At 37.9% G+C, this 14,704-nt stretch overlaps 1 protein-coding gene across 12 annotated transcripts in view; it reads left to right on the top strand.

Moving 5' to 3' along the window:
- LOC102937703 (U2 snRNP associated SURP domain containing) overlaps window positions 1–11,465 on the top strand; it is a 69,383-nt gene extending 57,918 nt beyond the window's left edge. For 6 of the 12 annotated variants that reach the window (XM_037909276.2, XM_007055001.4, XM_043522826.1 and 3 more), the window contains 4 exons: window positions 2,965–3,075; window positions 8,316–8,452; window positions 9,289–9,465; window positions 10,934–11,465. In XM_037909276.2, the coding sequence (XP_037765204.1) occupies window positions 2,965–3,075; window positions 8,316–8,452; window positions 9,289–9,465; window positions 10,934–11,072 (564 nt within the window). In that variant the 3' untranslated portion in view covers window positions 11,073–11,465. Of the gene's footprint in view, window positions 1–2,964; window positions 3,076–8,315; window positions 8,453–9,288; window positions 9,467–10,933 lie in introns of those variants that run through there. The other 6 variants (XM_037909277.2, XM_007055002.4, XM_037909278.2 and 3 more) reach the window with 2 other exon arrangements.
- Window positions 11,466–14,704: the final 3,239 nt, after the last annotated feature.

The raw sequence follows: 14,704 nt of genomic DNA, 5'->3' as shown, positions 1-14,704 counted from the left end.
TTCATTTGTAAACTAGCTTGTAATTTGCAGTAATATTTGTTGTATTACTGGTTTGTTGTTAAACTCTGTTCAGTATGGGTATTTGTAATGTACCAAACACCCTTGTGAATGTTGAATAAACTGCACGTTGGTTTACTATTTCACGTACTACTAATGTTAACATCATATCTTTAGCAATGGTGCAATTTCAGCTAGCAAATGCATTTGAAATTTTTTTTAAATGATGTCTCACTGTTTGTTCTTGGTGTTCGGTATATTGCCATCTGAATTTCAGACTTCTGAGGTCCTCAAAAAATCTTCATTTTTAGTTTTCAAAGCATTTCAAGAATTGTGTAGTAAAACTTAGATTTTGAACTTTCTGCTTCAGGTCACCACTGACAGAAAACAGTTGAAATTTGCTCCTGAGCAGAAGTATATTAAGGCATATTACCATACTTTTCCCCCCTCTCACTCTCAGAAATGAACTTTGTAGCCTGACATGAAAATAGTCTTCACTAAAAATCCCCTCAAAACGATGATGTTTCTAAGCAGTTGTGAAGTCGCTTTTCTGGACTCTGCCTTTTGGCCACTACTATGGACCATTGTTTCTTTCAAGACATCCCTTGTTTAGTTGGCCATATTTAAGTTTTTCTCTCTGAATGAATCCACAGGCTGTTGAATTGTTAAGTCTGGTGCTTTAAGAGGCACCTTATATCTTCTCTATTTTAAACAAAATACTTTATGTTGCTGGTGCTGGCCTAGTTCTTGATGATGCTTATAGTTTTGGGATGTTCCTCAAGCTACAGTAGAATCTCAGAGTTTTGAACACTAGAGTTGTTTGCAGAGACAAAAAACAAATATAGTACCGTGTAAAACATAAACTACTAAAAAAAAAAAAGGCAAAGCAGCATTTTTGTTCTGCATAGTAAAGTTTCAAAGCTGTATTCAATCAATGTTCAGTTGTAAACTTTTGAAAGAATAACCATAAGGGTCTGTTGAGCATTACAAACACTTCAGAGTTGTGAACAACTTCCACTCCTGAGGTGTTCGTAACTCTGAGGTTCTGCTGTACTTGCAATCATGATTGGATTTTTGTTCTGGGGGAGAAAAGGGGAAAAATCCTTAGAGAAGCGGGAAATGTATACCTTATAAGCCTGCTTTTGTGAGGATGTCTGTCTGATAGGACTCTTTCCTCCACCTACCTTTTCTCAGAGTGTATTGGGGTACCTTTAAAAAAAAAAGAAAAAAAAAAAAGGATTTATTGCTCTACCTTTCTTTAAGGTACTGTTTTTTCAATCTTTTTTTATTTTTGTGATTGGCTTACTTTCTTTGGGGAGCCTTTGATTTCCACTCAGTAGCATTCCATGAGTAGCCCTTAGAATACATAGTGGCTTTTGTCCCAAGACCAGTACAACCGGTAACCCAAAACCTTAAATTTGGCATTCTGCCTGTCTGATACTAGGGAACATAAAACAGGAGTAAGAATCCTGCCAGAATATCTGCAGAGAAGTGTTTACAAGGTATTTCCTCCATATGCAATATGGCTGAGTTATTTTGCTCTAGGAACACTTAACTTTCCATTTTCTCAAAAAGAAAAGGAGTACTTGTGGCACCTTAGAGACTAACCAATTTATTTGAGCATAAGCTTTCGTGAGCTACAGCTCACTTCATTGGATGCACAACACGGCTGCTACAGACTAACACGGCTGTTACTCTGAAACCTTTCCATTTTCTGACTCTTAACTCATGCTGGCACCTTAAAGACTGACAGATTAATTTGGGCATAAGCTTTCATGGGTAAAATGCCACTTCTTCAGAGGCATCTTTAACCCACGAACGCTTATGCCCAAATAAATCTGCTAGTCTTTAAGGTGCCACCAGACTCCTTGTTGTTTTTGTGGATACAGACTAACATGGCTAGCCCCTGATACTTAACTCATGTTAACATTTCTTTGCTTTAATAAATATATTTTTTGAAAAAGGTGGCTTTTTGAGGAAGAATAAGTGGGTGACTTTTAGTATCTAAGTGGACTGTAGAGACAGCAACAAATGTTTATAGGTACTGGAAGACATAATGTAAATAGTGCACAAATCAGTAATGAAGCAGGTGAATAAAAGCAGGAAGCATAGAGCATAGTCAGTTGGAAGAGGGCTTAATGATTCAGTGCTGCTTATATGCAGAAACTGAATAGTGTTAAATTAAGGCTTTAGAAAAAGGTGAGAAGTTGGAGTAAAGTTTTATGGTTTGAATCAGTCTGATGGAAAGTTTAATGTGCAGAGACAAAAATGAAGTTCCTCACAGGAAAAATCCCAAAGACTCCCTGGCTACTACTGTGACTCGTGGTGGAGGTACCATCACAGTAAGGACAACATTACTTATAGCAGTGCTACTGAGCTGAATGTCGCTACTGTAATGGGCAGTGTATGAAAGAATATTTACATCATTAAAATAATCCCTCTTGAAAGTGAATTAGTTTACCAAAAAATCCCAGAAGAAAAAGATAATTTTGGCTTGTGTATCACAAACACTTCATTTCGGTCAGGTAGAATTTGGGGTTAAATGAAAAAAGACAATTTCTAAGAAAACCTGCAAATGAGAGATTGAAATGGTATGGTAAGACACCCAGAGTAAACTTTCATTTGCAAGAAATATATAGGCAGTGTTCCAAGAGAGATTTTAGGCTGTAGCAGAATCAAATGATGGACACTAATTGAGTAGAATAACTGTAAACAAATCTCAGTCTTCATTTGGTTCTTAAGTGTGTAAACGGTTGCATGAGACTAAGGTCAAATACACAATTTCACCACTTTGATGTTGATGTCCTTTCATATGTAACACTTGTACATTTAATATTGAGAGAACAAAATACCCAAATAATTCATTTCAACCAAGTTTCATTTTCAGCCAAATTGTCTGTCTAATTGTCTGTTGGATAACTAAGTCCAATAAAAATGTATTTGAAATGGTGGTTATTAATTTTGCAGCTTAAGGTGATGAAATTTCAAGATGAGTTGGAGTCTGGAAAAAGACCCAAGAAACCAGGCCAGAGTTTTCAGGAACAGGTTGAACACTATAGAGACAAACTTCTTCAAAGGGTAAGAAATGTTCTTTATATATTCAATACTGATTCTAGATTTCAGATGTAGTGTTGCACTAAAGCAATGTATTAACAAATGCATTTAGTTGACATTCCACTGTATTGTTAAATTAAGTGTTTCAATCCAAGTGCTTTCTCCAGAATGGATACCTTTTTACTTGCCAAAATATATATCTCATATTTCTCAGTTCATCATGATTTGGTTCCTTGCCATCAGAATGTGTTGAGAAGAAAACACGCAACAGTTAAAGCTTTAACAGTAAATTTATTTTGGGGGAAAAAACAATGCGTAGAAAAAGTGCTGCCGAAAATAGCTTGTAGCGAATGAGTCAAGAAGTTTGAGAGTCACTTATGGACCTTATTGAGTATATAAAACAAGGTAGACTGGCTTGAGTGGAAACAAATCTTCAGTTTACACTTAAAGATTTTTGACTGTTCTGTTGGTAAATTGATAAAAACTTCATTTTGTGAAATGCTTTCAAATAGCGAGAGAGAGAATGGCTTTCAGGACACACATTACTCAAAACTCTTCTAGTTTCCGTACACCTCAGTTTGTTCTAGCTAGCTCCAGCTTGGTGCTTAAACCCCAGAATGAATCATTCTGCAACATTACAACTACCATTAGTCCTCTGTGGCCTCCAGAGCCAGCTCAGAAGAAAGTGGTATCTTACAGAATTTTTAAAATATATCCAAAACAATATAAAAATTGAACTTCTCAAAACCATGGCATGTAAATGAAAAACACTTTTAACCTGAGTTTCTCTGGTCTGACTTCACAGTTTGAGTTCTAGTAATGGTGGTTGTCAGGCTGTCTGGGGTGGCTCACGAGCGTAAATACCAACTTCAGGGCAGACTGTGAGGAAGCAGCGCACAGACCCCAAATTGGGTGCAAGTCCTATACTTAGAGTTCATCAGGAGTTCATACTTGATACTTGATTGAAGTGCTATAACAGCCTTAACATGGAGTCGCAGATGGTCCCCTTGGGTACTCAGTCTGTCTTGCCACTCAGGCAAGCTTACACCAAAAATCACAATAATATTCGGTTTACTCCTAGTTCCAAAGGACCAGTGGCTTACCCCAGGTCAGCTGCACCCTAGATCTTTCACCAGAGACAATCCTATTCATAAATCTTTAGTCAGTTTATAAACTAAGAAAAGTAATGAGAGTTATTTACAAATTTAATGCAGGTAAACACACACACAAGTCTTAGGTTGCAAAAAGTAATAGAAGCTGCTGTAGTGTGCAAGCTCTGTTGGCATGTCTACACAGCAAGTAGACACCTGCAGCTGGCGTGTGCCAGTAGGCTCGGGCTGCGGGGCTGTTTGATTGCATACTTCTGGGCTCTAAGACCCTGTGAGGTGGGAGGGTCCCAGAGCTTGGGCTTTAGCCCTAGCCCAGAAATCTGCACAGCAATGAAATAGCCCTGCAGCCCAAGCCCTGCAAGCCAGAGCCAGCTGGCATGGGCTAGCTCGGGTGTCTAGTTGCTGTGTAGACATACTCTGTATGTCCTTTAGGGCTAACCCAGGCCAAGCCCCGGGGAACTCTTGCTTATGCTTGCAAATCTTCTCACCTCAGATTTCAAGCAGCATAGAGTTACTGTTTCTTTTTCCAGGGGGTTTTATTCTCTTCCCTCAGAGTTCAAGCTGATGGGATGAGTCCACCTGCATGTCTCCTCTTCTTTGGGTGGGTGTGGGTGTGTGTGTGGTGGGGGAAGCACCATGGCTCATTTGGTTTCAGTGGGCCTTCTTGGTGGGCAGGACCTAACACCTTCTGTTAGCATTTCTACATTAATTAATACCCCTTTCCTGTTTGTTGACTTACACAATTACACAGGTTTACAATGCATAAAACATAGGGCACAGATATTATAAGGAAGATTAACACATGTGGCATCCTACAAGCATTCCATAAAGACCAAACACATTCTTATAAATCTAATACCTTTTTTAAAAGTACTAACACACAGGTGAACCAGACTGGTTTTCAGCTATGCATTTGTCAGTGTTCAGTGGGGCCTTGGCATGAACTGGTACCTAGTCTGCTAGCATCACTCATGGTATTACAGAATTATTGCTTCTGGCATGTCACCGCAAAGCTTGGAACTACCCATACAATTTATTGGAAGCTAAACATAAATGTAGTAATTTGTGTTGAGTACTTCTCTGACTCTTTTCCTTTGGGGCATTCAGCACACAAATGTAAGGGTAACTCACTTAAAAAGAAAAGGAGTACTTGTGGCACCTTAGAGACAAATTTATTTGAGCATAAGGTTTTTTGAGCTACAGCTCACTTCATCGGATGCATTCAGTCAAAGAGTGGCTGCACTTACCGTCCGATACCTGTAACAGTTTTATATATGCCAGATCCAGGGATGGAGGACTGGGAGTAACAAAGCTCGCCAGCCTTATCCCTTCTGTACAGGCGAGGCGGTTACACAGAGTTGCACACTCTAAAGACTGGACAATTCAGTACATTGCATTGGCTAATGGCATAGAGGACGAATACCAAAAATTGTGGTTGGTCGCGGGTGGACATCAGGAGGCAATGCCTGCAATAACAGATCCAGTGATCATCGATCACAGACTGCCACGTCCTCGAGTTACCGAACGAACGGGAGAAGCCGGCTCCCAAGGTTGTCTATCCAATCCCTTGCAACTGGAGAGATACTGAATTCTCCTACTGGGAAAATCTACCATGCCAAGGCAGTGGAGTCACTCGTTTTGGAAATGACCCGATCAGCAATGACTGGCTGAAACATCATCGTGGGTTCTCCGAGCGTCAATTCCTTACTGCCTTAAAACTGAGAGCGAACGTGTATCCCACCAGGGAATACCTAGGGCGTGGCAAAAACAATCGCAGCATACAGTGCACACATTGTAATGCCTCATATGAATCGCTTTCTCATGTTCTGGGACAATGTCCGGCAGTTCAAGGTGCATGTATCCACAGGCACAACAAGTTATGTGGAATACTCACACGAGAAGCCCGTAAACTTAAGTGGACAATTTATCAAGAACCACATCTGCACACTGCCAATAAAGAACTATGAAAACCGGACCTTGTTTTTGTCAAAGATGGAACAGCCCTGGTTGTTGATGTCACTGTTCGCTTTGAATACAAAGACCAAACTTTCTCTGATGTGGCGGCTGAGAAAGTCCGACACTATGTATCTCTGACAGATGAAGTCAGAAAACTAACGGGAGCCACTAAGGTCAAGTACTTTGGCTTCCCCCTCGGCGCTAGAGGAAAGTGGCCCAAAATAAACGAGCAAGTCCTCTCGGCCCTTGGTATGTCAGAGTATGCGCAAGGAAGAGCTGCTAAACTCTTCAGCTGTAGAGCTCATCCGATGAAGTGAGCTGTAGCTCACAAAAGCTTATGCTCAAATAAATTTGTTAGTCTCTAAGGTGCCACAAGTACTCCTTTTCTTTTTGCGAATACAGACGAACACGGCTGCTACTCTGAAACCTGTCACTTAAAAATAGATTTGCAGGTCACCTTTAGGAAAGAGACCTGTCAAAGTCCAGAATGGTGATCTATGGAGGAAATGTACACACCTGGAGAATGACAGCACCTGTTAGTGCTTACTGGTTTCAGACACAAACTTCTGTTTTAAATGTAGTTGACATTTAAAGAGTCTTTTTACTCTGTCTTAGCTATAATTGGAGAGAGAAGTGGTGGTTATCTTGAGTAGCAAGGGTGATGTATATAGTAAAATGGAGTCATTTAAAAAAATAAAATCACAATCAAGATAACCATGTCAGATGCTGTGTGTTCTGCAATGGCTTGATCTTGATTGGTGTTCATTCTAGCAGTTTGTAAGCATAGATTTCTATGTCATTAGCTGGCTTTGTTCTTTTTTTAATTTTCATTAAATTATAAATACGTAAATAAAATGTAAAAAAATATAACGTCCGTTATAATTGCCATATTTAACATTTATAATTTATTTACAATACTGGCATCAAGAGAGTGCAGTTTTTTTCTATTTGGTGAATAATTCTTTTCTTTGGGTTTGCTACAAAATAAACCTAGCAGTTCTGCCAAAGCGTGGTGCATAAATGGCTGATTTGCAGTTAGTGCATTAAGCTTTGAGATGGTTGCCCTTTTCTGCCTATTTAATTTACAGTAAATGAGCATTTCAAGGGTAAAGTTGCCTCATAGTATGGCAGTCAGTTTGAGAAAATAGCAATGTTTAGCTTTTTAATAGCTTCATTGTTGCCAAATGTTCCAGGTCTGTCTAGTTGAAACTAGTCTGCTGTACTACCAAATGTGCCAAGTAGCCCATTAACAATCCATTGACTTCAGCAGCATGGTAGTGTGTCATTGTACTACAGCAGGTGTAGTGGACTAGCAATCCAAAGTTAATGCTTTAACTGTAACTATTTCATATTTAAAAGATGTGACATTAGAAATAATATAGTTGTCCTGGGATTTACTGTAATGTAGAACATAATCTTTCTGAGAGATCTAAGCATTTGTATTATAATCCAAATAATCTCAAAAGTCAGTCCATTTGAATTCCTGGGCTGCTTTATTAGCATCTATAATTATGGTGCTGCCATGCAGCACTTAGTGTTATCTCAGCATCTGGAGTGCTTTATCCTCCTTTCATGCTATAGTGTATAGCAGAATTTTCCTAACTGCAGAGGGAGCTTTGAAATAACAAAAATGTAGACATTATGTTGAAGCCCATATTTTATCTTGTTTCAGTACCTATGCTCAAACTCACTAACTGTATAGTCCTGTCTCCTGTAATCCGGGGCGGGGGTGGGGGAGATGAGATCCAGCTGGCAAAATTAAACTAAACATGTTCAGCCATCAACCTGTATGGTCTCCTTTCTAATTTTATTGTTGATGCATGTGACAACATATACTGTTACAGGGAGGAGTGGGGACTGGTACAGTACTTTGATTTCTATAACATTGGATAAACAGTCGTAAGGTAGTCTATAGTTTCATTCTCAAGACAGGGACCAGAATGTATATATTTAAGTAGATAGAGGTACCTCTTATTCCTGAAAATGGAAATTTAGAAAATGTAGGTGTTAAGATGATGTTTAAATTTTCTGAAACCTATCAGGAAAAGTAAATGTAAGATTTGTGGGTTGGTATAACCATTATTTTCTTCAGATTCAGATGTTGATCATGTCCCTCCAAACTTGTAACCCAGTAGTGGATATACTGGATACCCTTTCTCCGTATCATAGAACAAATCTTACCTAATCTGAAATTCTCAGTTGTTTTTAATAACTCAGGAAAAAGAAAAGGAGCTGGAAAGAGAACGAGAGAGAGACAAGAAAGACAAGGAAAAATCTGAATCCAGATCCAAAGACAAGAAGGAAAAAGAAGAATGTACACCAACAAGAAAAGAGAGGTGCAGGTTTTATTCCGTCCCAGAGCACATGGAAACCATTTGTTTAATAGCTTTGTAGACAATATTAGACTTTAAATTAAATTGTATTTGTGGTTCTTGCCGTAATAAAGGAATTCAGCTATTTAAAATTTAATCTAATTGTAGGACAGTAAAACACAGGATTCTGAGTTTAACAGATCTTGTATTCTAATCTGCCCAAACCACTCCTCAAGTAACTTTCTGAACCTTTTGTTTCAGTCAATGCACCTGGAAAAGTGGGTAAAAATAGGACTTCTATGAAAACAATTAACTGTGTTTAGCTGTTATTTTAGGAATAAATTAACTGTGAAATAACTTTTTGGTCTGAAAGCTGGACCTAAAACTAAATTACTTAGGAAAAAGTAAATTGCTCACGTCTAAATATTCTTCACCTCACTACGAAAGTATAAACAGTTTAAATTGTACAGTCGCTTTTAGTCTGTGTGCTGGCCCTCTACTAATGTGTGTGTTTAGCTGGAGTCTTGGCACTGCCTCAGTAAGCATAGCTACATTATTTGTAACTTGTGTTGCTTTTTCAAGAACTTGTAGCAATATTGTATTTAATTGCAGCTTTGTCACTAATCCATAAACGGATCAGTCATAGGTTGTAGTTTGTGAACCAGATAAAAAGTCTGACCAAGTATTGAACTATTTGGAAGCTGTGATTTTAAAAAAAGTTAGCACTATGCTATTTTTAAGGAATGACTGAATGAAACTGCATATTAAATTGACAAAGAATCTATACAAAAGGAGGTGATTCCTTTGTAGGGGTGGGGTGTGTGTGTGTAAATTATTGTTTTTTCGGTTCTTTTATAAAGGAAAAGACGACACAGTACATCACCCAGTCCATCTCGCAGCAGTGGCAGTAGACGAGCAAAATCCCCGTCACCAAAATCGGAGCGCTCAGAGCGATCTGAAAGATCCCACAAAGAGAGCTCACGTTCCAGGTCATCTCACAAAGATTCTCCTAGAGATGTCAGTAAAAAAGCCAAACGGTAAGCTAGGCATCTCTTCTGGAAATCTACCCTAAATTATGCAAGGCAGCAGTACCAATAAACCACATGCTTCAAGGTCCTTCCTTTGCCTAATGCCATACTACAATAATAATGCCCCAGTTCTGGGATTGACAACAGAGTTGCACACCCCACCACAGTATTAACGATTATTCATTATCTTTCATGTCATGTTTGGGAAATGCAACTTAAGCGAAGATTCTCACTGGTGAGAGCCCTGGTGTAGACTCAAGTTTTTGGTGGTTTATGGAAGACATTTTAGCAGTGTAGAGAAGAAAACCACTGTTGTCTTGTCTTGTCTACACTGGGGCTTCCAATGATGGAGAATTACTTCCTAAATTCCTGACTCTAGATATGGCATAACAGTATCCTACTGCTCCTATCACCAAAATACTGGTCTCTGGCTTTATGCTATGCATGAGATCAGATATATTTCTCATTAATATTTTGTGTGGTTTGTATTATTCTGTTTGCATTCCAAAACTCAGGATTGCTCTGGAAGTCTAGATTGCTATACTCATGCATTTTGTTGCAGTCATGTTACTGAAGTTTCAGCTTCTACTATTAGTGACTCAGCAGAGAAGAGAAAAATTGTTGTTGTGCATTATATTTGTGATGTTTCTTCTTCAAGCAAAAGTAAGCACCTCCTCGTAGACAAAGTTAGAAATTATATTAAACCAGAAAGTTGTTTTGGGATAATATCTTTCTACAGAGTTCATGCAGTGGTCATATAGCCTGATGAGGCATGAAATCAATTTAGATTAGATGAGATTAATCATGTGCATTAAGAGTGGACCAGATGGTGCCGTAGGTTTATTCATTATCCATTTGTCTGTAGATTCCTGGATTCAGTCACAACCCATGAATATGTTTGGTTAGAGTGCTAGATATTTTCCAGATATTAACAACACGAGTTAACATAATCACATGGAATAGAAATGAGCAATGTTGGAATAAGTTGGTGTTAGCTGGGCCCAGTGTAGTGTGGGGCCCTGGGCAATTGCAACTAAAAGGTTGAGAAACACTGTTGTAGACAGTCTCTATAATGTTCAGGGTTAAAGAGTAAAGAGTGTAAAAATGATCAATACCTGTACAACTTGTTAAAAACTCATGTTGGTTTTCTTGTTAATAAATGAACAAAACATTGTTTGCAACAACTAGGGGTTTGTATATTCTGTTAAGTAGATAAGAAGGGGGAGGGCATGTTTTAATGCTTCTCTGGGAGGGGTCAGCTAATTTAAAAGCAGCTCCATATCTTGAAATGGTGATTGCCCATTTTCCTCATTATCCAAATTTTTGATTATCCGATCTGGTCCCGGTCCCAATTAGATCGGCTAAATGGAGTTCCCCTGTATTTTATTCTAAAGTAGATCAGAGGAAAGGGCCATATAGCTGCAGAAAAAAAGCAAAGGAATTATCTATCAGTATGTAATCAAACTTTATTTTTCAGATCACCATCTGGCTCAAGGACACCCAAAAGATCAAGAAGGTCACGATCCAGGTCCCCTAAAAAGTCAGGGAAAAAATCCAGGTCGCAGTCCCGTTCTCCACACAGATCTCACAAGAAGTCAAAGAAAAGCAAACACTGACAAAATGTTCATATTTTTTATGATGGTGTCACTTACTGGAAATGCGGTTTTGTTTTTGTGCCTGAACAGTCTGTTTAAAAAACAAAAAAATCAAACAAAAAAGCATTCCTGAATTTTTTGTGAATGCATGTGTATACTCATGAGTAACTGCATCTGTAGACCTGTCATTGTTTTATATTGTACAAAATATCTTCATTGTGACTATTTCCCCAAATGAAACATTTTTGTGTTTAGAGATTTCATCAGAAATGTGTGTATCTGATCTGCTGGCGGTAGTGATATTTTTGTTTTAGAATGTTGTGACATAGCAAAAATAACACAAATGTTTTCCCCTTTTTGTAGCTTTGACAATTTGAATTAGATTTCAAATAAAATCTGAACAGAAATTTAAAACGTGGTTTTCTTGCCCCACTTATGACACAGATCTTTAAAGGCATTCATAGTTTGTTTGGAAGTACTGTGTATTTCAGACATACTATGCTGTTTAAAAGCTTTCTTCAGTGGAGTATACAACATCAACGGCTGTGGTCCTTTTTCGTTAGTTTGAATATCAAAATAAAAGCACCTTTGAATCCAGCTGATGGGTATAATTTCCCATTGTGATGCTTAATGTAGGAGCATTTTACCAGGTTGGTGCCTACAGTTGGGCACACTTAAAATTTCTGATGTACTAGAGATGTTACCAGTTCTGGTGGTATTTCTCTATTTTAAGTATGGGGAATATCTCTGAAATCAAAGTGAATTTTAAGTGTAGGGGTACTATGTGCAATGATGCATCTATAAGCCACATTAGTGGCATGCCTTGGGAACAATGAAAGGAAAAAAAGGCCAAAGGCTGGATGATTTTCCTCAAGAAATATAGTTACAATGATTGCAACATCTAGTACATTCTGATTTGTTTTTCTAAAGTGGATTTTTATTCCAAAAGCAGAGCTTTTACATTACATGTTTTTTATTGACTAGATTTCCCAATTGTGAAAACTGTTCAAAATAGATTAGAAGAAATTAAATTTTTATTAACTTGTTTTTTTATTTAATCATATGTTTGAACCAAACAACTGTAACTTTTTCTTCATTTTAGATTTTCACCTCCTTTACTCTGCTCTTTAGGCCTCAATGTAACTTTAAATCTCTTCAGCTTGGTCTGCAACACTTAACTTTCTTTTTTTATGGAAGGAAAAAAAAAAATCAGGAGGGTTCAGTGTTAATACTTGGAGGTGTGGGTGGATTGTAATAAAAATTTAAAATAAAAAAGGGACCTGGCCTCCTGTGAACTGTTTCTGAAAGGCAAAGCTGTGCTCATCACATCCGTGGAGTGCTAGATGACCTATTATTATGCTGGCGTACTTGTGGCTTTTAAAGTCTGAACTTTAGAAAAGGGGGGAAAATTGTAGACTACTTGTATGTCAGCTTAAGATGCTGAAGATGGTTGCAAATACAGGTTCTAAAATACCTTTATTAAAACTTTTATATTTGGCCCCTTAATCTTTCCTCCTCTCTTCCAGTTAGAGTCTTTGAGTTACTGATAATTAAACTAATGTAAAGGTGATTGTTAGAGGTAAAGCATTATTGAAGCTTGTCCTGACAGCCTAGGAACTGAAGGAGACATTCTAGACCCTTAAATATAAGGAGAATACTTGTGTACTATGAAGGCTTTCTTGGCATGAGTTTTCAGTGGAGGCATTACTCACAAGAAGTGAATACACAGTCATGTATTAGTTTTTGTAAAATGGAGTAAACAATTGTAGAAATGTTTGAGTTCATTTTTAAAATATTTTTCTTATCCTTTTGCCTATAAAACCAGACAGGCTTAATACTAAGAATTCAACTATACAGGCCTTGGAGTGAAATAATTATATTATTTTTTAAAATGATCTCAAATAGCTTCTATTTCTATTTTGATTTCAAAATACATAGGGCCAGAAGCAAATATGATGCGTGAGTTGAAGGGGATAGTCCCAGTTCTTCAGTGAGAGAGCGCTCCTATTTTAGGTCAAATAAAAACAAAAGTAGCAGAGTGCAGTTAATTCAGATAAATGCAGTTTATCACATGAACATCGTACCGACATCTACAGTATGAAGTGTGGACGTTATGTTTGGGGGAGGGAGGAATGTCATTGTTATAAAAAATGAAAAAACATATGTAAAGCCTACCATACAAGAGTTGGGAATTCAAAATTATTGTAACATTACGATCAGTTATTAGGCAAGTTCCAAGTCAAGTAGCTATAGACCTATAACAGCATGGCTAACTTCACTGCTGTATTTTATAACAGCTTTTATCAGCACCTTTAATCCATAAATACTTCTATTGCCATTCCCTTCTATTTTGTTCTGTTTGCTCATTTTTCTGGCTTTGGAAAAGCTATTTAATAATACACTTTCAAGAGCTATTAAGAATCTGTAAACTTGATACCAATTCCTATTTTATTGTTGAAAAGAACGCCTTTTGTCTTCCTCGTACATAATTTTGTTTATAGCTTGCCTTGTCTGACTACATGGTGGTAAAAAAAAAAAAAAAAAAAATACAGAATCTTTACACAGGAAATGCTTAACTAATATTGGAGATTCAAATTAAACTAAACAAAATAAAAATTTCTCCACATTGTCTAACTCTTGGCAGCATGACTAGATATAGCTTTCATCTGAAATTGGAAGAAGTACATTTTTCTGATTATGTAAAGGAGAAATCTGTGTTTCAAATGTGGTATTGACTGAACCAGGGCCAGGTGATGCCCACAATAACTGAGGAAAAAGGGGAAGCACGGCCAGTGAAATATGCTTCACCTCTCCCTAGCTTTGGACTTACAGAAGCCCTTATGTACAGTTACTGCATGACTGAGGGCTCTGAGTTATTGGGTCTTGGTGTAGTCTGGGAGAAGGAATTATACGACACTGCTCATCTTACTGCAGGGATGGTGTGAACGTGTGGATGGAGGAACTGCTGGTGATGGAGATTTGGAAAATGGCATAGAGAGGTTGGTCCTCGTTCAAGCTGCTCTGTGTTTTGTAGAGTTGGGTTTTCTAATGATCATCTGACTATATGGCAATTTAGCACAGCAACCCCCTATTTTTCCATGTGGCCTCAAACCCTCCCCATTTGACAAAACAGAAGTATAGGACAATCAGTGACTCCATGTTCTCTAGATTATTCTCTGGCAGGTGCATATGTAAGCCTTAATGATGTGGTTTATACAAGGAAATGGAGTTTAACCTGCTGTAGCATCCACAATGGAGTCCCATTCTGGCTGCATAGTGTCCCTGAAGCCTAAAATGCTAGGCGATGATGCTTACCTTAATGCTTCCTTAAACATTAGAATTTAATGTAAGCAGTGTGTGATTTAATCATCCTTTAATCTGGCATGCACATATTTAAATTGGTGAAGTGTTTTCCCAGTTGTATGCTAAACTCAGCATTATATGCCCTCCTGATAGGCATTGCAAAAGAAAGGTCTCTGGAGCTGATGGAATTCTGAGTAGCTGCAAATTTATCCCTTGTTGTTTATGAACCAGTCCTGACTACTCTGAATATATTTGTGTTAGCCAAATTTACAGGATTTCTGAAACTTTCCATGTGTGGGCGACATTAATTGGGAGAGTCTCTTGTGACAACTATGCTTTTGTGGAAAATC

This window comes from Chelonia mydas, chromosome 9, assembly GCF_015237465.2.
Source record: "Chelonia mydas isolate rCheMyd1 chromosome 9, rCheMyd1.pri.v2, whole genome shotgun sequence".
NCBI classification, from domain to species: domain Eukaryota; kingdom Metazoa; phylum Chordata; order Testudines; family Cheloniidae; genus Chelonia; species Chelonia mydas.
The sequence above is the reverse complement of the archived record's forward strand: the minus strand, read 5'-3'. Positions and strand labels throughout refer to the sequence as shown.